The 25,900-nt window shown below is 37.1% G+C and overlaps 1 protein-coding gene across 1 annotated transcript; it reads left to right on the top strand.

Annotated features, from left to right (window-relative positions):
• Positions 1-2,064: 2,064 nt before the first annotated feature.
• LOC139961212 (ATP-dependent RNA helicase DHX58-like) lies at positions 2,065-24,999 on the top strand. Its single transcript, XM_071960259.1, has 16 exons — positions 2,065-2,387; positions 3,765-3,923; positions 6,280-6,612; positions 7,286-7,435; positions 9,163-9,312; positions 10,563-10,643; positions 11,228-11,442; positions 13,953-14,189; positions 15,250-15,354; positions 16,466-16,625; positions 17,923-18,021; positions 18,388-18,560; positions 19,637-19,769; positions 20,171-20,401; positions 20,791-20,952; positions 22,266-24,999. Exons 1-16 carry the CDS (start codon positions 2,231-2,233, stop codon positions 22,889-22,891), a joined length of 3,171 nt encoding a protein of 1,056 aa, XP_071816360.1. The 5' UTR covers positions 2,065-2,230; the 3' UTR covers positions 22,892-24,999.
• Positions 25,000-25,900: the final 901 nt, after the last annotated feature.

Here is a 25,900-nt window from a genome sequence, read left to right as displayed (position 1 = left end):
GTTCAAGCTATGATGAATGGGAATATAATTTGGCCCATATTAAAAGTGAGTGGACGGCGAGATATGTGTGGTTTGTTTTCATTCAAATTATCATAAGAAAATTCCCCGATATTTTGTTATTACTATGTCATCACGTGGGTGTGAATGTCTCCGACTCAGTAAATGGCGTCTGCAGAATGAACATTATTTGAACAACTTCGTCAAATACTGCAGCACTTAACATTACTTTGTCGAAACCAATATATGTACATATTCACACTGCGACAAATTACACGCAAGTTGCCTCATACCGCTCTCACTCATCGAAAAGCGATGGCTTGGTTTAAGCCGGGTGTCCATCCACGATTATCACATTGGTAAAGTTTCAAATGAAGTTCTGTTGGGTTCCTAACTCTTGGGAAATGCTAATCTAAACTAAACTAAAAGCATGCATTGACGTTGCATATGCGCCACCCAGCGTTGATTTGGTCAAAGGGGTATATGATTGTTGCAGTACACTACCATATAGAATCAAAGTTAGTACAGTCTGAACCAGTTCTACGGCATATGAAAAATATATTTTGTACATTCAAAAATTTCCGAAAGTTGCAATCATAGCTGCACAACCATCATTTTTTGACGGGGAGGGGGGAGGGCGCTGGGGGAGGAGGTGCTGTGGGTGGGGAGGGACGGGAAGTAGATCCATTTCGAGACAGACCCACTGCATTCACCGGCCGAGCAAGGTTTCGAAATATGAAGTGGGCACCAAGAGCGACAGTGTGCTTCCTTTTCACAACTGTTTGTGAAGATGTTTTGGAGAAATAATGATTATGTGTGTACCATGTTATCGACTGGGAGCGCATGGCTTTGAACCGCCACACTGTAATTCATCATGGTAACAGAGCCATGGATCTCCCATAACCGGCAATATTTTCAAAAATGTTTCGTCCTCTCGGAGTGACCATCAAGCACCAACATGTCAGGAACTTTAGTCTAATTGTTTTTTTCTTGAATGTATATATCTCATCTGCAGGGTTTTCATATAGTTCTTAATTAGCATCATTAAGCACAATATGGAAGTGAGAAAGAGAACTAGATACTTGGCAATGCCACTTATTTCAGTCACTTCGGTCAGTCGTGCTTGCAACCATCTTATTCAGAGTTAAATAACCTCTTTCCACTTTCCCCTACCCCCGCCCCCTCCCCCATCCGCGCTTCCCTGCTCCCACACCTATACGGTGTGTTCAAATATATCCACTCGATGTTGCCGCGGAGTCGAATTTCGCTTTGATCCAGTGAAAGCGATTTTATTTCAACGTGTCTATGTGTCAATGTTCAAAGACACAATGTGTTGATGCTATATATATCACCAAGGGGGGGGGGGGGATCCGGCTAACGATTGGCATTGTTCTTTGTTTTAATTCCTGTTCTATCACTATAATGTTCCTGGGTGAAACATCAATTTGATACCGACTTTGATATCGAATTGGGACTGACTTCAACGAGTTCACCGGTGCATCATGGGCAGACACATCCGCACCATTCGCTTTTGCTTTAATATTGAAAATACTCCTAGAACCCCTTCACGTTTTATTTAATATAATCTCATTCTTCTATTATAAATTTTTAAATATATCGTTTTCAGTTAAAATAAATTCATGAACGATGGTTGTGATAAACTTCGCCGATCATCTTGGTAGAATCCATGCTTAGTTTATAAAGGAAGAATAATTTTAGCGTTCACAAATATACCATGAAACAAATAGCTAACCATATACAGATACATCTTATAGGTCCTATAGCTATATTATAGCAGGAGACGTAGTAATTTACTGCAGTTACATCATCTGTCAGTTAATAAAATATTCTGTTCAACACAAGAACTTCTCTGCATTGATCAGTTATTTTCTTGTGAGATAATGGCAGTTATGTAGCTCCGTAGAAAAGGCAGTTATGCAACTCCGTAAAAGTGTTGGTGGCGCTGAAAGACAAAGCGATGACGTCATCGGGTTGCAAAGTAGGGAATTTCCAATAGCTGCTCAACTGCACAGGTGTAACTCGCATGTATACACAGCTAAGCAGTGTATATGCGAAACATCAGTACGCATACATACAGCACATATAACGACACGTAACGTTACACTTATTCCGTTGTGTTGTTGCTCAGAAGTCAGATGGAGAATATATAGTTTTCAACTTGAATCGAATGTTTTAATTTCGCCGTACCCGTTCAATAGACTCTATTTGAGGTATGGATTCTGGGGCATCACCGTCTCCGAGTTCGTACTCGGAAACAGAATGGATTAAGATGACATCCATCATCGAATGTTTTGGTACCACACTAGCAGAGTTTCTCAACCTAAAGGAATTGTTGCCAAACTTAATGGGCGAAAAAATGCTTTCATCAGGTTTGTGTTGCACAATTAATTTACTTTCCGCAATCGTAAGATGCTTAATTAGTTGCTTAGTCTGATTCAAAGTAGTGGAGATTTACACGTGCAATAAATGTGTAGGTAACATTGAACCTAGGCTAAACTAGCTGGTTCCTCGATCATTTCTCTGATAGTTTCTTACATTCCATGAATAGACTAGGGCTATACACAGTACTGCATTGTAGGACCCAATAGCCTAAGTTACATTTCCATGCAAAGTTTGAGTTCTTTGGCCATATTTGTGAGATGATGCAGATAAATAGTGATGTCTGTATTCCATATAGCTATTAATATTTGTCATCCATATTATATCGAAGTTGACGATCCACTGAGGATCTCAAAAACTGATGGGGTGGGGTACGTTCGGGATCGAGGGATCAAGAAAAGTATCGCTATCAATAGATACAGAAATAACTATAATAGCAGTGCATATAAAAACATCACTAGAATATAAGCCTTTATTGTAAGGCATGCATGTGCAAGGCAATTTCAAAAGCTGTCCATTATTCATGTTATATTAAATCAAATTAATCTTTACCGGGGGCAAAAAGTCAAAGCCTGTTGACTCCTGTTTCCTTATCAAGTAGTGTTGTAGGGCTCAGGACTAAAAGCCATTTTTCTAGGAATTGGACTTGGTTATACATGTAGAACCTGGACTCGGACTCTGGTGTGAAGAACTCAGACTTGGGGTGCACAAGTCAGACACCAAAAATATTCTAGGTCTAGATCAAATCACCACACTGGGGATTTTCCATGCCATAAATGTTAAGAAGTTGCTTAGATGTTGAACTGATAGATGTTTGCTGTTTGGCTGTGCACAACATTATACTGTAGGGCAATATTCCTGTTAGAACAGCTCAGCTCTGTTAAATCAATTCTCCTGTCACTTGCTTGAACTATGATATTTCTATGATATAATGTGTGATCCTGTGAGAGGGAAAGTAGGTGGAATTACAGTTCTAGATGAAGGCGGGATCCTTCCCCATGCATTCTCCCTTCTCTGAGTTTATAAGAAGCTTTCACAAATAATTCAGAATATACATTTGGTATTGAAATGTCACATTTTGCATGGCAGCTCTGGTTAAATCTATATGGAACCTGATGTTCTGATTCCTTTATAGTACAAATTTATGCAAAATAACCACATAAGACAGAAGAGATGGAGAGTGTCAACCAATGCTGCGGTCCATACCATATATGACCTGTACTGTACGTAAAATCACAACACACATGGGTTTCCGTTCCCCTAACCCCCTCACCACACTCATATGTGGATGGTAGAATGGTTTGAAATTATGTTAATGCTGAATAATACAGAATATCTATCAATATTTACTTTTTTTCCCCCTCCAGATAAAGCAAATCAGCTAATCAGGAAGCTAGATGCTGGTAGCAGTTCAGACAAAAACATCTGTTGGGAATTATTTGATATTCTGAATGAGAAATTAACCCCAGATGATTCTTCTATGGATTTCTCGTTTGGTCAGAAGTTTGTGAATTGTCTGACAACAGGTAAGAATGCAGAACTTAGGTCTGCATCTTTGGATTATACCATAGCTACTGGTTAAAACATTAAGAGAATATTTTGCAGCGTAAACATTTGTCACCATCTAAACAATAACCCATCGCTATAATTCTATTTATGATGTACATTAGCGCAAGTTCAGTAGTTGCATGAGATCTGTTCCTTATATTGTAGATTTCCTAGAGCAGTGTCTGGAACATGTTGCAGTATACAGTAGTACTAATCTTTAAAAAGGCCAACATTTATAGTTTATAATTTAAAATTAACATCACTATCGTTTGCCTTTATACAACTAAACGTGGATTCATGCCTCACAATTTTTGGATTTCTCAAGACAATTACAGTACTTAAAATTACATTACGTGAAATTCTCCCAATAGAAACCTGGTCCAGTAACCTGCAGCATTGCTCAATTTTGCAGGTACAGTTCAAGCCAGTCTCCCTGACATAATGCAATTAACTGGCTCACTTCTCTATTGGTGTTGCTTTTAACTCATTGGTGATTTATCTTTGCTTGGCCATTCCCACTTGTGGTGACTGACTGTCAGAGTGCTTTTACATTAGATCCAGATCAGATACCCTGATGTTATCAGACAATCATATCTCCATGAGGTAAACTTATGCATTGATCCGGACGCATTTACACTTGAGTTGTACTCTGATACTCCCACGCCATTCACAGGATGTGGGTAAAAAATCGAATTGGAAATGTGTCATGCGCAGCCACGGATCGCGTAGTACGTATACTCCAAAACTTTCTTTGTCCTGGTGTATAGCCTTATAGGGTGACAATACTACGCTATGTACGGCCCACATGCACTCAATCTACGTATCTACATTGCAAAATGTAAAAGCACCCTCAGTGATCAAGAATGACATAGTAGTATAGCTCCTGCACATGTGCATGTAATGAATACTACTTAACCAAGATTAAGGGTGCTTTTACACTAGATCCAGATCAGATCTCGACATAAGCATCTGATCCTGATGTCGAGATCACGGCTGCAGTGTACATGCAGTTCAGTTCCGGATCTATTCCGGATCCTATTTTGATGCTGGCAGAGACCTGCAGGATCTGATCCGGACGTCAAGATTAAATTTGCATAGCTGAACACTCCTGCATCACCAGTGACCCAAGATACCCGGTGCACGTCACATGAATTCTAGCATGAAATTCCAGTTTTGTATCATGCATGTGCTAACTCCTACATAGATTGAGTGCATGTGGGCTGTACATAGCTTGGAGTATACTTACTACGCGATCTGCGGCTGCGCATGACACATTTCCAATCCAAGTTGTTACCAACAGCCGGTGAATAGCGGGGGAGGATCAGAGTACGACTGAAGTGTAAATGCGTCCGGATTAATGCGTAAGTTTACTCCATGGAGAGATGACTGTCTGATAACATCAGGGGATCTGATCCGGATCTAGTGTAAAAGCACCCTAAGTGGGATTAAACAGTTACAATTTTGTGATATTTTCTTCATTGGTTAGAAGAGTACTTATCTTACTGAATAACAGATTTGGCCTGGGCTGTGTTTAATCAACAGACATCTACAGATTAGAGATGGGACAGGATATCTATTGGGAAAGAGATACTTCATGTGAAGGCAGTCTTAAATTGATAGAAAAATGAAAGAAATCAAAGAGTTTCTAGTACACACAATGCTTTTATTAACTTGATGTACTGTACACATGGAACTTTATGCTTTATACTATGTTGGTATACTGATCTGAATGTCAACCCCAATTGGCAGGAATGACGGGAATATGCAATAATACCGATGATATACTGATAATCTTGCCATGTGAAATCATATGCAAGCATCTTCATACAGGGGAATGGCTAGAGGCTGGCCAAGAGCAGAAATAGAACATTCAAATACGTCTGGCCTATTAAGCAGAAGACCATCTTTTGCCATAGTAGCATTATTTTTGGTGTGATGGTTAGTGTAAGTTTATGTTATCGAGTCCCGTAATATGTCGCAACTCGAGTCAATTCCCAACGCAGTAAGGACACGAGATTTATTATATACAAACAATTAGAGAACAAAGCAAGATGGTTAGTAGTTGACTGAATCATGAAAAGCCAGATTTTTTGTTTGTGGTACGTGCTCAGGTACATGTGCATGTTTGCCGACAAGCAGGTGTGACCATGAACCACTTTGCTGATGTGCCATTATACTATAGTCTGCTAGCTAGTACATTGTTTGTACGCAAATTAGGTTATTATTTTATTGCATGATTCCGTCGTTACAGCACTGATGGCTACTGTGCCCAAGAAAGAGCAATTTTTTTCAGGCTTTCTGCTTCAAATTTATCCTCTGTTTCTTTTTCATCAGGTGAAATTCCAGCAAATAAGATTCTAGCGGAATTTATTAAAGGAACTGGGGAAATTCATGCTCACAGTTCAGAGGAGCAAGAATTTAGATCAAAGTTCATTAAAAATTTACCAGAATTACGGCGTTGTTTGGATGAAAATGCACCTGTAGATGCCCTGCAGCAGGTCTTCGGCCACACAGATGCACTGAATGTTATCAAGAAGGGCCACGAAGGATCAATTGATAAATTTCTTTACCTGGTTTTTACTCTGGAAAGAAGTCCTGCAGCTTTCAGGGAGCCATTATGCAAACACCTAAGAGAGATAGATTTGAGTTCACTTGCTGATACACTGGGTAAGTACAGTAAATTTAAGTAATGAATGATGTCCTATTATCTAGAGTACTATGGCTACCCTTACTGCATGTTAAGCTGTATGAACTGACACTCCATTGTCAGCACGTATATGTACATGTATACGTATAGTATATGTTATATATGCATATGCATATGTATAAATGTATATATGTATGTATGTATATATGTATATATATATATATATATATATATATATATATATATATATATATATATATATATATATATATACATAAACATATGCAAGGTTTTCATCAATTGTCATCAATTGGGTTAACATTGACCTGCAAAGTTGCTGATTTGTGTTCTGGACTTCCCATGAATTATCATGTTATTACAGTATGTTTTAGCAGTGAAATGCTTAAATTGTAGTCTCTTCTAGGTCAACTATAGAGGGTTTCATTATATTTCTTAAAGAGTTCTTAAGGGACTTGATCAACTTGAATGACAGACAATGGTTTATTTTCATAGAAAAGTTGCATAGTGTTAGCTACAGTACATACATTCTTTAAATTTCACATAATTCACAGAATTGTCAAATTTTTGCATGCTCTTGTTACACCATCCTTTATTTATTACAATCGGTAATATATTTATGTTGGTGTGTACTGTATGCAGTATCATTTACATGTCTTATTCTGTTTGTTTCAGATTCGAGTCCACCCCTGCAGGAAGAGAAATATTGTGATGAGTATTTGGACTCATTTACTAAGAACTTCTACTCGCTTGGAACGATTGGGGACGAGTGCGGCTTACCGCCTGATTTAATGCAAGATGGCCCTGCCACATCTACAAGCACAGGTTCATTTCATAATGATTATGTTTCATAGATTATTTCGAATGTATATAAAGGACAATTGATTATGTTAAAAATGTTGAACAGAATCTGACAAGTGAACATATAGATTAATGCTCATTGTAAATATGAGTATTTTGTCGGTCGAACCCATATCACTACCTTCTGTGGCTGGAGTGAAAACACTGTTAAGTGTGGAGTGATTTGCACGTGTATATGAACTGGCTTAACAAGTTTTTGCAAGAAAACGTGAATTTCCTTCATTCTGTTTGCAAAATTTGGATCTATGGATTTTCTTCAGTCAAAAAATTAGATTTTCTCCCCACGTTATCATTGATTAATTGATAAACAAGGGAAAGAGAAGTGATACAAAATTGACTTGAAGAATATAATATTAAACGCTTTTAATACTAGCCGATCCATCACTAAGTATGATCCCACTTGTGGTTGCATTCTTATGCCTAGCGGTCTTTAGGTAGAGCATTTGCCTATTTCTTCATGCGTTCTCTATACTTAGAAAATCTCACTGATTCACAAGTTTAGGCAATGTGCCAGTTATGAGTGGTAAAAATAATGTTAGTTCGAATATGTCACGGTACGTGTAATTTTGGGAACGTGCAGGTTCTTTGCCCAGAAAATGACCATCGCAGATTCCTCAAAGCAATTCTTAGTTATGTCAGAGACTACTGCAACAACTTGTCAAGTTTCTGGCAATATAGAATGCACTAAGTCTAAGAGCTAGACACAATTTTGATTGTACCTGACGGTTCAGAATGGTGTAGGTAGAAGTGAATGGTAAAACTGCATGTCTCACACATGAATCAAAACTTGGCAGATAAATAATGAATGCAGTCTGAGGTGTAGAGAATTTGATGATTTAATGATCGATTTGATGAAGGGGAATTAGATCGCTTGGAAGGTGGCTCTAGAGGAGGACTTTAGTTTGCTCTGAGTTAGTTGTCTTGGGGGTTCTCCTCCAGGACAGAGGATTTTTGAAGTCAGAGAAAATGCAAAAAATGGTTTGTTGAGACATAATCTGTTGGCATGGAAATGTACATGTTCCTCTAGAGATAAGATGTCACTTAATGTAATGGGGTCCTCCCCTAGAAAATATTGTTTAGACATGAAATACTGCATAATCTGAGGCTTGCTTAGACTATAAATCAGATATTACACACAAGGTTGTGCCAGTAACACTCCCACACCCCTCCCCCTCCCCTAAGGGAGGGGAGCTCCCCTCCATGGATCTAAAACTGGATGTAAACTGGAGTCATATTAGATCCTATAAAGTGTAGAAGTTCACAGCTTTGACTGAAGACAATACCAGTGAATCTTACAGTGTTGTTGTTGGCAAGTGGAGGCATATAGAATTACTGCTTACAGTACATGTCACTGCAGGTTGTTTTCTATTGAAGATCCTTGATGAGGTGCTATTTTCATTATGGATGGTGACATCACAGCAGGCAGTGCTGGTGAAGACAGATTTGGTCAGATCTGCATGTGCAAGAAATGGATTAGATCGAAAAAAACTGAATCAATTGCTCTTATCATCACTCGTGCAGACAAAGACAAAACACAAAAGAGAGAGAGAAAACATCAGTGTAAAATAGACTAAAATATTAAGCATAATTATTATTAAAAAAATTATGATAGCATATGATAGCTACTGTACAGTAGGACCATAAATTTCGCCGATAACGATCATACGGTTTTTCTATGTATATATCTCTAGCGCCATTGAAATCTGGCATTATAGAAGACAAGGATGGGAATGAAAAGGAGAATTCCAAGAAAGCTGACAGCAATTATACTGTTCAGCTCGAACCAGAGAAAAAAGAATTATTATCTGATGAAGAGACGGCATTGGAAAGTTCAGATGTCGGTAAGTCAATTTTTTAGCTTTTCTTTCCATAATTACATTAATTGTTACACATGTGATACGATAGGTAGCTTTGAGGTAGTACAAACTCTAGTTCTTTTTTAAAGGACTATGAATTATATATATACAGTATATATATATATATATATATATATATATATATATATATATATATATATATATATATATATATATATATATATATAAATATATATATATATAAATATATATATATATATATATATATATATATATATATATATATACTGTATATATATAATTCATATATATATATATATATATAATTGCAATTACAATTTTACAATGATGCATTTGCCTACAAATATCATTTTGAAAAAACATATAATTATGTAATTTCTGGTTTGCTGTAATCCTCAGTCACAGAAAATTAATACACCAGCTTTTAAGTCGGCCAGCTTATACATACTAGATTTCTGGTACTGAAAAAGTAAAAAGCATATATTTGCTAAAAATTTGGCATGTTGTGGTGTTTTGTGAAAGTTCAAGATTACAAGAAATAGATATATATTTTTGTTTGTACTAGAAAGTGAACTGATTATTAGTGACATGTGGATTGAAACACTTATATCACAACTGTCTATGAGATATATCAGTTTACAGGGGAGGATCAAGGATTTTAGAAGGAAGGGAAATGACCCTGGGATCAAGGCCATGAAGCCAAATCCTGGGTGCCTTCCAATCAAAAGGTCCCTGGTTTGAGTCACTCCAAGATTAATGTTTGTTGTCCAGTTACAGAGTTGTTGACAATTGACAATTTATAATCATGGACATTAAATATGAATGTAAGAAACTGACTTCAGTCAGCTTGCCGCTTTGATAAGCCAATGAGGCTTCTTCGCAAGTTCCTGCTTGCAGGAGGATCTGAAATACATACATACAAATCCCATGTAAGGGGTATGGGAATCCCCCCCCCCCCCCACAAGAGAGTAACATTTTAGATGTGAAATATATTCTGTGTCTATTCAGTATTTATTCTTTAAATGAGGTCTATAATTACATCTGCATGTGAGGTTGTTATAATGAAACCTCTGAACGTTGGGGTTGAGAATGGGAGGCGGAGGGGGAGGAGGAGGGTGTGTATATCCGACAGACCCTCCAGGAAACCATTAGCCCTAGTTTAAATGGCATTTTCTGAATTTAAATGTTAATTTACCAAGTCTCTTACATTTCAACGTTCCTTTGTCATGCATTGTTTTGCTTGCTTTCTGCAGAGAATATTGAAACTCAAACGGCTCGCGGAAACGATTATGAAAGCAGGGAACCAGAGAAAGGAATTGCCTCACCTGGAGATGGTAATTAATTACAAAGATTTATTGAGTAAAAGTAAGTTGGCCTGACGTCAGGCCAACTTACTTTTACACATTCTCCTACATAGGCTCTCTATTGGATAAGCAGTTTGCTAACAGTTTTATTTTATTAAAGATTTAATGAGATAGAATTACTAGTTTAAAGGAGGCAAATACTGAGAGCTGAGTAAAGGAAGAAATATTCAGAAAAATGTGTAATTTCCTTGGTATATATTTAGTGACCTGATTTTTAATACAATATTTGGACAATCTGCTGATTCTTCCATAAATTAGTCGGTATAATTTCAGGGAAATACAACTGTATCATTATGCTTGCCGTTGCATGATAGATTGAGAAGATAATGTTTTGAAAAAACAAAATTTCTTGCCTCAACTGTAAACTGTGGTACGGTACATGTAAATCTTTTAGATTTCATCGACACTTCTTTATACATATCATAGGCTAGGTCGAGGACATAGCTTCGCTGGTTTGGTATGAGAAACATTCTTAAACAAGAACAATTTATGATGAATGTGAGTGTACATATACTGTACATGCTTTGCATATTTTTTCCTTCTCCACCTGTCAGATGACGACACAGAAGTTCCGGCGTTTTTCAAAACTCTGCGTCATTATCAGGTGGAACTAGCTGGACCGGCTTTGGAAGGCCATAACACTATCATTATCTCACCGACCGGCACTGGTAAAACTCATGTAGCAGCATACATAATCCACAAGCATTTCAATCGACTGAAACAGATGGACAGTGGTAGAAAACCAAAAGTGCTTTTTGTGGTGCATACGGTGGGTGTTTAATTAAAAATTTAAAGGAATAAAGACAATAACGAAGACAAAGACAATTAGTCTTTTTCAGTAACCTAAAAACTCTCTAATATTCAATTTTTAAGTTACTACATCTTCCTGTTTGACTGAATACTCTTGCTTTCAAAATTGGCTGTTAAGGCATCACCACAATCCACAGTATGGCCTTAGGAGCAAATTTTCAAAGTGAGCGATTTCAGCAAGTCAGGAAGAGGTTAACATAAAAATCGAATATAAGAGAGTTTTTAGGTTACTGAATAATATAACTTGTCTTTGATCCCTGCCTTTGTTAATCCTTTAAATATCGAAGGCTTCATTACGAATACCTACAGTAGCGTCCCCACTGGAAGAACCCTTAAGACAATCAAGAAGATAAATATATTAGCAGCTAAGGAGATAATAAATTAAGCACCCTAATTAAGTCTTATAGGAAGGTTTAAGCATCTCATTGGTTAACAAAGGTCCACCATTAGCAGTTACCTTGGCGATCCTCGGATACCAGTATCACACATACGGTAAGGTAACTATAGACACCCACCCACAGAGGCTGTGTTGACAGAATGACATGTAAAGCCGTAACCTTGGTGACTGGGTGAACATTCAGAAAATCAATCAAAAGATGAAAGATCATGTGACACCTGAATAACTTTTGACAATTTTAACTAGCTCCTCTCTTAGCGACTAGTTATCGGTGAGTATAGGAATGTTGTCTCGTTAGGTAATTGAAGTTATTGGTCGTCGTGGAACAAGAACACAATATGCATGGGGTTGCTCGTCAGTTTGACCAAAACAATAATTACTCAAAAAGATACTCCAATTGATCACATTCAAGACACACTGACTCCCTAGATTTTTTTCCCCCCACCAAGTGGAGGTTGGTGATGGCGCGATACTTTCCCCCACCAAGTGGAGGTTGGTGATGGCGCGATGTAGAAAAAAAAAAAAAATTGAATCAGTCCTCAGGTTTGTTTGTCCATATGCATGCACACTTACAGTACCATTGTAGTATGCAACACATTGAAATATCAAATTGGAATATATTTAAAAATGATCTTGACTAGCAATTAAATTGGAAATAAATTTGACAGATCAAGCTAGCCCGGATTAATGCATATTTTTAGGGACTTAAGTAATAAAATAGCAGGGAGAAAAAACCTAGATGAAATCAAGGCAAGATGGTGCTATCACTTTGCAGACTGAAGTACTTAAAATTTATTTTGTGGCATCATACAAACAGAATATTTAGCCGTACATCACTTTTTTGTATGATATTGTAAGTAATATTCATTGCCTCCTCAAAGGTAAGCTAGATTCCATCTCTATATTAAAAGTTTAGTATTTCACCTTTATGCCTTTTAGCTCTGAGCAAAATATTCATGTTTTAGTGAATGGTAAAATTACATAGGTGCAACCCAATGAGATCTTTGTAGTACTGCCTTTGACATGATGCGGGTACTATAGCTTTTTCAGAGAAATGTTTTGGAAGCGATTAGGAAATGTGCTTTTGCCACAATAATGTTACCTTAAGCTACTGTATGGTATATAAGGACCCCCAGCAAACTACCTTAACTGGGAATTGAGTCATAAATTCTCTTTCTTTGTAATAAAAGAAGAAACTGATTGTGTGTAGGGGTGGGGTTTTTCTGGAGGGGGGAGAGGGGGCTGGGAGGTGGGTGGGCGGGGGCCTGATATAGTTAATTAACTCCTCTGAAGTATTTCTCTTGCTTTACATAAGAGGTGTTTCAGCATTAATTTAGGTATATGATGTGGGCCTGCATGCTGTTGGCATTATTAAGCTGGTTATTCCGCTGTTGTGTTGAGTAAACCTACACCCCATATATTCTGTCTTTTGGTCAAAATGGTCAAAACGGTCAATACTCAAATGAATATCATTTTGCATAATATTTTTGTATACAAAATGGAAACATTTTGTGAAACTTCAATTTTCTTCTTTACATCAGAATTTAGGAATAATTACACATTTTGTCAAAAGATGTGTATAATATCTACAAAAACAAAGTCATTTGAAGGAGCAAGATACTGTATTATAGTTACAACAACTCAAATAATCATTAAAAAAAAACTAATAATTAAAACTTGATGCCTGATTTGGTTTTGAGCTAGCTGGCTCTCAAAATGAAATGTCCTGCTCTCTACAAGACGCGGTAATCCATCTTTGATATTGAGAAGTTTAGTACAACTCCATGTGCAGCCCACATTTGTTAGTTGTTTACAGGGATTAATATAGTGTTTAACCTTTTGTGTGGCAGTATTGAAGGTTCGGAAATTTCTCTTATAAAATCAGATGGTTCCTCTGTAAGAAAAACCGCTATACGTCTTTGCACTTGTGTAGCAATTTTTTTAAACATTTTGGCATAGCAATGTTTGCGATGCGATTCTGGATAAAATTAGTTACAAAAGTGGTCAGTGCCAGTCAGTACTAAATCATTGTAGAAAGGTAATTTTTTTTCTTCCTTTTTGTCATTTCACAGAAAGTACTTGCTGACCAGCAGCACAAGAAGCTGGAGGAATTAATTGGTTCTCTGGACCGGAGAATCCTATCAGCAGTAGGCGAAAATCTCAACTGTCCATTTGCAGAGATTCTTAGAATGGCAGATGTGGTGGTTCTGACCGCCCAAGTCTTACAAAATGGCCTCACAGAGGGAGAGGATAAAGTCGACATTGGAAATATCTCGTTACTGATCTTTGACGAGTGTCACAATTGTCATGTAAGTTTCAATGAAGTAAAAGATCTATACACTTTTTCGTATGTGTGAAGTCAACCCGAAAAGCCTTTCAAACAATTATGGTTTAATAGCAGGCCTCGAAATTCAGGCTTTTGCAGTACCCGGCTTAATTTTTCCAGTGGATTGTGGCCATTTGGCAAGAGAAAGAAAATTCACAAACGTTTTGCTGCCAGTGCAAAATTTAATCATGCTTTGGTAGTAATTCAAGGAAAATGCAAGCGGGAATTTGCTTTTGGCTTAGCCATTATGTAGATTTTTTATGCACTGGCCTGTTTTTGTAGATAAAAATTGTGCAAAAATTCTAGGCCCATGTAAGGATATATAAATATGAGGTCAGGGGTGTCGACCTATTTCCAGGATTGGAGGGGGCAAACTTTCCAATACAAGACCTCCAGTCCTGACCAGAAGCCTATACAGAAATAAGCTGTACCTCCTCCTTCTTGCCCCCGAGACCCCTTTCAAAAATCTTCATTACTCATTTAACATACATAACAATAACAATAATAACACCTTCGAAAATTTGAAACAGACCATTTTTTGTATCTTTTGATTTGTTTATACATGCACTAGCAATTGTTTCTGTAGGGTCAACATAATTAATTTTTGTCCCCAGTATTAACCCATTGGAGGTACATGCTACTAACCCCTCTGCCCCTTATCATTGACCCGACTGATATTTTGTAAAGCTTTCGAAAAAAGAGCATTTGTCCAGATGACATATCACAGACCCCCCACCTGTGACTCAACTTCCTGAAATAGTTCAAGGTTTAGCCAGTCATAATAGGTTACATTCAAGCAACCAAATCTCAACTTTACGGGGGAATACATTGAGATGGAGGTTTGCAACTAGCAGTGTGGAATATTTTCTTCTTTAATATCAGTTTCACATTGTTTGTCACCAGAATACCCCTCTAACGGTTTTTAATTACGTTCAGCGGCACTAGTGGGTAATGCTTTTCCCACTTGTATCAACCCTCTCCTGAAACATCTCAAAAAACACAAATGGAACATTTTTGGTGTAATTTCCTTTATTCTAATACAGAAAGGGCATCCATTCAACCAGATCATGCACGAATACCATGAAGTAAAGCGAAAACTAGTGGATAAGTCTGCACCACAAGAAATCATCGACAGTTCTGTACCACAGGTAATTTTAATGACTTAAAAACAAAATGTCTCCTCTGATAACTATACATAATACACATAACATAAATATCCTTTAAGTGTGGCAAAACTTTTAGAAATACAAATCTGGTATTGTCTGTGCATGGTAAATGTGGTTCAGAGATCATCATTTATAAACCAAATCACAGAAGAGGCATGCACCTCATTTGACAGCCTACCCACACAGTTTTTGTGTTTGTAGTATAAAGTATATAGGCCTACTTCCATCAATTCAGAAACGGTGTAAATTGGGTGACGGAGCAATGAAGGTTCAAAATTTGCGTTGATTATAGCGGCACATATTCAATAATTATCGTGATCATATTTTATCCTTTGGTTGTTTCAGTATTACTTTTTGTGATAGCAGTTCAATATTCCCTATTTAAGTTTTATATTTGAGTTTCATTTTGTGTTGTTTAAACCACTTCGAGAAATGTTCCTGGGATTTTTTTGGGGCAGACTTCATCAGTTTGATGTTATCCGGGGCTTACTTTCCCTTTGTGACAAAATCATCATGATCAGGGTCTAAGGATATTATTTTGAAAAGTTGTGTATTTTATTTGCTTTACCTGGTATAATATTTACTTTGTATAGTGTCAATATCCCCAGAAAAAAAAGGAGAATGTGTCAAAATTGTTATTGGTAGCAGCCAAGGTAGGGAGAATTAAGAAATATGACATATTTTTGCAGCAACTAAGTTTACAACTGTCATATTCAGTAGGGAATGGGAGGATCACGGGCGGTATATATACCTTTAATGCTACAACGCTGCTGTGACGTCTATATTGAGACTAAGGCCAGTACCAAACTTGACTCTTTAATATGTATTTTAGATCCTTCTGCAAGCAGGGACTCTCGAAGAAGCCATCACTGGCTTATCAAAGCCGCAAGCTGACCAAAGTCAGTCTCTTAGATTCATATTTAATGTCCATGATTATAATTGTCAATTGTCAACAACTCTGTAACTGGACGACATACATTAATCTTGGAGTGACATGAACTGTGGACCTTATGATTGAAAGGCACCGGCGTTAACCACTGACCTAACACTCCTAGTGAATATAGTGAAGATGTTTTATTATTATTATATACAGATAATCGGTATGACAGCTTCCATCGGTACTGGCAAGGGTAAATCTACTGCCAAGGCCTTTGAACATATACTGGAGATATGTGCAAATTTAGACACAGAGGAAGTGCAGACCGTTGGTGACAAAGAAGACCTACAAAAGTATCTCAATATTCCATTAGAGAGTGAGTTTATATCTGTCCATCTCAAATGTCATTTATTTAATTGTTTGATCAAAACATTTTGGTGATAATAATTAGCACATGCAAAAGTAACAAAAATACAAAGAGTTGTGAGAGGAAGTGTTCTTAAAGACTTTTATGGCTTAAACAAGTAGAGCACCACCTATACTTAACTTTGAAATTATACATAAAAATGTCTCTAAACAAGAAACAGACAAAAAGGCGAGAAAAAAAAAGGAAAAACCATGCATGACCTTGTCCCTGACCCCACTCAAGACCTCCCGACCCCTGCCACGACGTTCACACCTTTCCCGGCCACCCATTAACTTCCAGCAATTAGTTTGAGAAACAGTACCACCATAGAATGGGTGTATTATTTTATGACTTATTAGATTATCTATCTTTCTACATGATTCATGAGATATTATACAAATAATGAATGGTTATGAGTGCAATAGTGCAAATATTTCATGAGTTGAAAGATGGAATGTTCCATTCAACAAGGCGCAGCCGAGTTGAATGGACAAGCAATTGACCAATCAAATGACCAGAATACAATTAGGTGTTGTATAAAATGTAATTTTAAAACAACAATGGCTCTATCTCTCAGTTAATACTGAAACGACTTTCTAGCAAATTAAGATGCTTTTTTTTAGTGGTGGTAGTAGTGGTGTGAAGTGGTAGCGTTGCTGTGGGCGAGTGGATAAAGGCGGTGGCATTTGAACTCGCAATGCGGCTTAGCAATCGGGAGGTTCCGGGTTCGATAACCGGCCGGGTCACAGTAAGGTGGGTTACATTCCTCTCGTCAATAATGAAGCATTGCACGGAATGGTGGTGTGCACAGGATATCAAACTTGCCTGGGTGGGGGTGACAAATTCAAAATGTCCCAGGACTGATTAAAGGTAGGGGGTGATCTGTTTTTTGGGGGGGAGAGGCCAGAGGCAATGAAGGATATAGAAGGGGACTGCACTGGGGTCATTGAAGCCAAAATCTTGTTTTATGGGGAGGTTTGGGGGTCCTTCAGAAAAATATTAAAATTTAGCACAATTAAATAACAGTGCATGCAATTTGAGGGAAATTTCAATTATATAATAGGTCTATATAAGTAGAGATAAATGAGGGACACTGGAAACCCCTTATCCCCCCTCCCTGTGCACCGCCACAAGGCTATTTGCACACAGTATGTATAGTGTTAATCTATATCATGGATTTAGCAGACACATGTGGGTGAATCTGGTCAGGGTTCCATAACCTTATCCTTATTGTTATTATTACACTATAGATTGCTTTGTCTTTCAGTTGATCCACACATTGTACCACCGAGAAAGAACGATAAGTTTAAGGAAGCCCTAGAGACCATCATGGCTGAGATCGAGAAAAAACTTCGAATTGAATTTGGTGAGACTTACATGACATCCATGTTTACACGATCTTAGCTCGGATAATGGAGCGATTTTACCATTAGAATGTATAAACAATATTTAAATGCTGCATTCATAACACACTCTTACCTTCTACATAAACATATTAAAATGCTGCTATTTTGTTTCCATTGATTGAAACCAAGTTCTGAATAACTGGATTAACTTGCATGCATTTGTATTACGACTTACTCCTCATCCTTCCCCCACCCCCTTCTCCCCAATGAAAGAGAAAAATATACAAGAAAGTGGCCTTTCTTGATGGAGGAGGCGGCCATACTTTTAGTCAATCAATAATTGCCTATCTATTTTGGGAATTAAAATTCTTAATTTGTTCTTTCAGAGGGTAAGATTGTGAAGGGGAAAGTTGGCGATGTTGACATTTCCTGTAACGGGCAGAGAGACTCTCAAATCTATGAAGCATGGGTGAAAAAGTTTGAAAGGGAATCTGTGAAACTGACAGCAAATGATGGCAAAAAGCAAGAAGTTGTCTGGTCTTGCCTCTTTAATTTGTTGGTAGGTTGGTCCTGTTACTGTTTGTGTTAACTCTTAAAGTAAATTACTTGTGAGATGTCGGTGCATGTTTGTTGTGCGAGCATCGTCTTGAACGTGACTTTATCAATTGAAGAAAATTATGACCAAAAAAACCTTTGTATTCATCCAACAAAGACATCACAATCACAAAAAGCAGTTTCATTAAAATCAGCAAAGATACTTATGAATTCAACAAATTAAATCTAAGACTTGCACTTTACATTCAAGTGTTGTAGTCATCTGATGACAATATTATGTCAAATAGTATTAAGCATAATGTATGCGATTGAAACTGTGTAGACCTTGTCAAAATTACGCTTGAGGTCTGTGCTCGAATAGACAGAAAGATGAATCAAGATATCATGAAGTTTTGAATAAGATTGCATGGTCTTTGGCTGTTTAAGTATTTTTTCATGGAAACAACTGAAATATGCAAATGTCAAGTCTTTTGTAGAGGGTTAAACCTGCGGTCAATATTTAAAACAAGTTTATATAAATATTACATTTTCGATAAGCGGTTTTTAAAGTTGAAGCATCATAGATATATGAAGGTTTTGTAGACAAGATGCACATGGATTATAGTAATAAAATGTCAGCAGAATGAAGAGCTGCGATACAATTAATTTTATAAAATTTTATAAATTTAAACGATCATATTATTATGGGTGCACTGTGCATTTGCAGGTGAACCCAGTGTTGTTGTGAGCCACTGAATTCCTAAAGTGAAGTGACTCAAGGAAATTTGCCAGATTCCCCACCCTCCCCCTTTCCCCACCCTCCCCTTCCTCCCCCTTCCCCGCCCTGCTAATAGTCAATATAGTGACTCACGTTACTGACCTGACTCAAGTCAAGAAAATTACTGGTAATGAGAGCTTGAATAAGTTTTTCATGATTGATATTATTCTGGGCAGGTACTTGGTAGCCACAGGGTTGAATTTGAAATGAGGGCAGTAGAACCAACAAATTTATCAACTATTACCTATTTTGAAAGCCTGCTTGATGTTTGCATCAGTACTGAAAATTTGATTATGACAAGTTCCCCTTGCTTAATTTTGTAGGTGTACAATCGAGGATTGTGTCTGAATAGAGATGTCCGAATGAAAGATGCCATCACATACCTGAAGGAAAGGTTTGCAGAGAAACGTCCGTTGGTTGGGGAATGTAATCAAGAATTGATCAAAAAATTTGATCGTTAGTATTTCTAATTTTGTTTCTGATATTTATGAAATTTTCTTGGCGCTTGGCCTTGACCAGTGAATAAATGAAACAACGATCTTCTAAATATATTTTCACTATGAATAATAATAAGAGTTCATACTTTCATAAGTTGCAGATAGAGTATCATTTAATCATGCATGCCATCTGATTTTATTTAGTATCAAATATATTTTTTGGAAAATAGTGAAATGGTAGTTATACTTGTGAAATTTGTGACATACCTAGCAAGTTAACCTTCAGTTTATTTGGAAATGTTTTTTGTTTTTTTGTGATTTATGATTATGTTCCTATCTTTGTTGTTCCTTGTTCATCTCAATTGTTGATCTTAAATGATCTAACAGGATTCAAATGGTCTGTACTCTTGTCCTTAACAGGTAATCTTGTATACTATGAGAATATTACAGAAGAAGATGGTGAAAACCCGGTCTTAATCAGACTTCGTGAGATTATAGTCATGGAGTTTTCTAGCAAACCGGATTCAAGGGCTTTGCTATTTACGCCGACCGTTCAGTCAACTAAGGCTTTGAAAGATTGGATAGAGGAGACGAGAGAATTTGACGACTTTGATCTGAACCCCAGCCGAGTCACTGGTGCTACAGAACTGAGTAAGTATTAAGGTTTGAAAACTGAACCGTTGTAAATCAGCAAAATGTCTGTGTTATGACAGATGGGGTAAGGTGCATTAGAATTGGTAACTTACAATGAGTCACTGTCTCTTAGTTCTGATGGCTTCATCAGATTTGAAAATTGCGGCAGCAAGAAGTCTCTTTAAATGCTCAGTTAAAGGATGGGTATTTCTGTTTAATTTACTCCAAATTATACTCTTTTAAGGTGCAATACGTTTCGTAAGATGTTTTAATATGATTGCGTTATTGTAAAGTATATTGTCTGTGCATAAAACATCCAGCTGCTCTCATGCAAAGTGAAAGGGAACTAAAACAAGAAAGACTGCTCGATGGAATGTGACCATTTCCTTCTGTTTGGTTTGTCGTAGCTTCTGCCGAGCGTGCCAATACCATTCGAAAGTTTCGAATTGGTGAGCACAAGCTCCTCGTCGTAACCAACGTGGTCGAACAAGGTATGGATGTACCAGAGTGCAACTTGGTAATCAGACTCAACTATATTCCCAGTGATACAGGCCACATACAGGTCAAAGGTCAGCAATTGTTTTGTTTTTTTGTCTTTTTCATTTTACTCCCTGAACGGCTCATTTTGAGGATTATACTTACTGGACATTATCAACCCAGCATATCTTAAGTAATTAATCAGTGGTAATTTCTTTGGGGCTTTATTTGATAAGGTTTGTTTGTGATTATAACTTACTTACATTTTTTGTTACATAGTATCTCAAAATGTATGTCACTGCTCTTTTTTAAAGTTTTTCTTGACTTTTCTTTGAGAGTGAATCGTTACACCATGTATTTTAGCAATTTGATGGCACCTGAACAGTTCCGGAGGAAGCCATCTATAAAAGTCGTCTTCTTAACATTATCTTCAATTGTCTATATATGTCTTGTTGTGCACGCAGTTAAGTGAAGAGACATGCAAGTTATACACATATTCCTTGTTTGAGATGGGGGATGAGGGATAAATATTGCAACTTTCCCATATAAAAGCAGGGGCAGATACATGGGAGGAACCCCCCCCCCCCACCCCTCCCTATTGTTTGGCAGCTGGTTGTGAAGGGAAAGTTTTGTAAATAAATTGGTGGCTAAATTATAAAATAAGAAATTTAAAGAAATCAGAACAAAATTTTACAAAACTGACAATGCAAATTATACATACAGGTTATCTCTCTGGGTGCCGTTTAGAGCCACATATATCTAGTTTAAAGCCTTTTGGCTTCCCATGCAGACGCCACTTCTTTCCCAGTGAACGAGAACTACTGAAGGCTCTTCAAAGCTCCCTGACTCTACGCTTCCTACTGGAAACACATGTGTTTCCAGTAGGAAGCGTAGAGTCAGGGAGGTTGTTTTTGTGTGTGAGGCATATTCACAAATGGCTTCGGAATACGACGAACGTTGTTTAATTTTTGCAAATATCGCACAATTTCGCATCAGAATACCCATAATTAACCAAATGAAATTTTTGTGGGTTATCTTGAGAAATTCCGTACAATCGTCCCATGAGTGGTTACCATTTCAGGGCCTGAAATATGACAAGATCTTGTTAATATTGTTTATTACTAAACAAAATTTCCAAGAGGGTTGTAGATGTGGGATATCCTGGAATCGACTTAACTGCCGTGGATTCAGGATTATATACAAATGAATGGACCTGAAGTTGTTTCAATTATTCTACCAGTTAACTAACAGTATTCTCCTCTTCCCTCCCCCCTCCCCCTTCACCCATCCCCCTCTCTCTTTGTCTCATGGACTCATTCTTGTCAGATCAATTTTTGTTGTTGTAGTATCCTTTAACAAGATTTGCATAATCTATTTACAAAATCCTTCATATATCTGTTTTCAGGTAGAAACAGAGCCAAGGGTGGGAAGAGCTACTTGGTGGCATCTTCAGGCCATGGCAACTTCAAGAATCGAGAGCTCAGCAACAGGATCAGGGAGAATATGATGAAGAAATTGCTGGACAAACTGAAAACCATTCCAAAGAAGGAATTTGTATCCAGAGTCCAAAAGATCCAGAAGAAGAACTACCTAACGAAGAAGAGGGAGGACCAGAGAAAAGAGAGGATGAAGGAGTTGGAGGCAGACGACGCCGCCGAGTTCCATCTCTTCTGCATCAACTGCAAAGTCTTAGCCTTCCGATCGGAGGACGTACTCTGCCTCCGGACGTACCACACGGTGCAGACAGAGAACTTCCTGAAGAAGAAGATAGAGTTGGCCTCGGGGCTGACGTCGAGCGAAGCCGAGAAGGAACCGCATGACGATAAGGTGGTGGGTATCGTCCGTTGCAAAAAATGCAAAAATAGATGGGGCAGCTGGGTGAAGTTTGAAAGCTGGACTTTCCCATCAATCCAGATTTATAACTTCGAAACGAGGAATATGGACATTAACGAAGCCGAGGTCTATCAGAAATGGCAGGATGTCCCTTTCAAGGTGACAGAAGTCGATGACCTTGATAAAAGTAAAAACTAGAACCAGGCTATGTCCAACGTGTCAACTATTTCTCGGGTGAAGGGACTCTACTGTGACAGTGTGGTTCACATTTACAAGAAGGTTATAAAATTCGTAAATCTAATTCGAAGTATATATATATATATAGATATATATATATAGATATATATATATAGATATATATATATATATATATATATATATATATATAGATATATATATATATTCACTAAATTCGGCGCTAGGGCGAAATTGAACAATAGGAGAGTGGAAATTTGAAAAAGTTGTTTCGCCTTAACGTTTTTACTACCATTTCTAGGCATAATTTTATTGTCGCAAATAGTCTTCTCTTGTTCTCCACTGTCTAAAACTAGGGTTTGGTTAGTTTTAGGGTGAGAGGTTAGGGAGTATATGGGGAATTAATGTTTTATTTTAGTGTGCAAATCAATGGGGAATTCGCCCAACCGTCAAATTTAGCCGAATATATATATATATATATATATATCTATATATATATATATATATATATATATATATACATCTGGCAAAGAAAAGGGAAATATGGGTTTCAATCTCAATGTCATTGATGACATGTGATGTAATCAGTATACATGTATTAATGTTAATTATTTGTTGTAATATAGTGTATGGATGAAAGATAAATATTAACTACAGGTGTTCAACTATCATGAATGGAACGTTATCTCTATACTCTTCTGCTTCCTTCAGTGTACCTGATCTCACCCAGATCTCTCATCATTTATGCTACTACTACATTAACCTTCCTTCCGCAACGTGAACTAAATTGAGCTACTGCAGATTACAACTGCTAGTTATGTTAATATGCGTGTACTACATATCGAGTACAAGTTGGCGAATTTTAATAGACTGATGGACTTGAAATTGTTTGTAAATTAGGACAAATGATGTATATATATATAGTGGTCAGGAGTGTACAATTATAATTACACTTCTTGCAATATTGCCAAAATTTCTGCATATTTCAATTTATTTTCTTGGCTTTCATTGGTTCAGTAAGCAAAGAACTGCATGTTCATTACTGTTGCAAACAATTAACATAAGTAAACACAACCATTCAGGGGGCTGTGGGGTGTACATTTGCTCTCCCCACCCTCTCACCTCTCCTTTCAATGCCACACAAAAAGGAAAAAAATAGTTATTAGAACAACATTGCATGTTGATCTAATAATATACCCAACTTATTGTCTAAATATTCCTCAGAATGCAACATTTCACATTTCACATCTATGAATTTGTATTTTTTCTGCTGGCCCCCCTAAACCCCCATACTTTATGGGAGTTAGACTCAATGACCTCTGGTCCACTCCACCACCCCTACTATCTTCTTTTTTTAAATATCCAGATACAACTGTTAATTTTATGTGATTCAGCACTCTCTGATATACTGCTTATACCTAACAGACATCTAGAATAACAATCAGTTATTGTATTTTCACATGTTTAAGGATACATTGGTCGAGTTGTTGGTCTCTCTCAAAGAAAACGATGTTAATGTATATTGCACAGATACCCCTCCCCCACCCCCCCCCCGCTCATACCCAAGCACTCACACATTACTCAAATTGTCATACAACATAGAGGAATAAAAGCCAGTACCAGGCAAAGCAGGACCTAAAAACCGAATCCTTAATTGGTAATTTAAATATATATATACTTGACATACAGTACATCTCAGTCACACCAATAGTTTAAGCTATTTTCAAAAAAATTAGAAAAATTAGTTTATCATATTTCTATCGGTCTAATGACAAACTTTCTTCATCAGTGAAAATACTGTCAATTTACACATAAAAATTAAATAAATAAATGAAAATAAAAATAAACCACAAGTTTCTTATTTGTAGTACAGTTATAATTGATTTGACTTGATATGTGATTCAAAAGACTTTGACATTGTGCCAACGATTTCTCATTAAATAAAATAAACAACAACAATAAGAAATATATGACACCAGTGTTAGGCAATGTGCAATTTTATTTACCGATGTTACTTTCAATCTTGCCTTATTTCCATGGTTTCCCATACCAATACTTTAAGATATGTTGATGTCCTGATACATGGGTGTCATATCACAACTTCTGGTATTTGTAGAGTTTGGTTGCTCACGAATGATGTTAAGTGTCAGGGAGTCGTTAGACCCTGGTTAAATTTCCTAATATCGCAAAGTACTATACAGCAGGTACTCTGTGCTTGATGAAGTCTCTGTTCTAGTTTCTATATCATCGTAGAAATGTTTCTTATAATTACTCTATAGCAGTGGCGGACTAGCCACACAGGCATTTGGGCAAAGCCCGGTTTGCCGGGGAGCCTGGTAAAAATTACAGCCCATTTTCACAGTAGTTGATAGAATACAGACGGGCTGTGTAAAAATATATTTTTAACTGTGGGAATCAGCTCATGAAATCGCCATGTTAGTTAGTCTGTTAGTTCGTAACAACGTGATATTGGCAACCCGTCCGTGCAAATATGTTTTACGGCAAGATATACAACTACAGTGACCAATGCATGCTGACATTTACATAGAAGTAAAAAACGGTAAAATATTATTAGATTATATGGATATCACTCAGTAGCTAAGTCCTGAGAGATTATGTATGAATATAAGTAACTTACACTAAAAATATCATTGATGGTGTGGCTGCCAGAAGCAGCGAACTGCGTAGGCTCCTACTTTCGTAGACATGACATGTGCTCGTGTTATTGAACATGTATGTTTTAGTAGATTTTATTAAGGTTTTTTTTTTCTTTTTTTTTCAAGCGAGTTGTCACAAAATGCTTGGAGAACTAAATAAGATCCAGTCTAAAACATATATTTTTGTTTACATTTATAACTTTTCTCAGTCTAATCGAGTGTTGCTTCTGGAAAATTGTTTTTGGATCTTTTTAAAGGATTATTGCAACCTACAAAATTGAGAAATATAGCACCATTTTACATCTAGGCATTCCTTAACTTCAAAAAAAAATTCAGTGGGGAATGGGACGCCCCT

Source organism: Apostichopus japonicus, chromosome 20 (assembly GCF_037975245.1).
Source record: "Apostichopus japonicus isolate 1M-3 chromosome 20, ASM3797524v1, whole genome shotgun sequence".
NCBI lineage: Eukaryota > Metazoa > Echinodermata > Holothuroidea > Aspidochirotida > Stichopodidae > Apostichopus > Apostichopus japonicus.
The sequence above is the reverse complement of the archived record's forward strand: the minus strand, read 5'-3'. Positions and strand labels throughout refer to the sequence as shown.

What these genes read in the sequence shown, in the direction of transcription:
- LOC139961212 (XM_071960259.1), top strand. Translation starts at nt 2,231, where the DNA reads ATGGATTCTGGGGCATCACCGTCTCCGAGTTCGTACTCGGAAACAGAA. An exon ending in CGAAAAAATGCTTTCATCAG is followed by an intron (nt 2,388 to 3,764) that starts GTTTGTGTTGCA and finishes TTCCCCCTCCAG; the next exon opens with ATAAAGCAAATCAGCTAATC. An exon ending in TGTGAATTGTCTGACAACAG is followed by an intron (nt 3,924 to 6,279) that starts GTAAGAATGCAG and finishes CTTTTTCATCAG; the next exon opens with GTGAAATTCCAGCAAATAAG.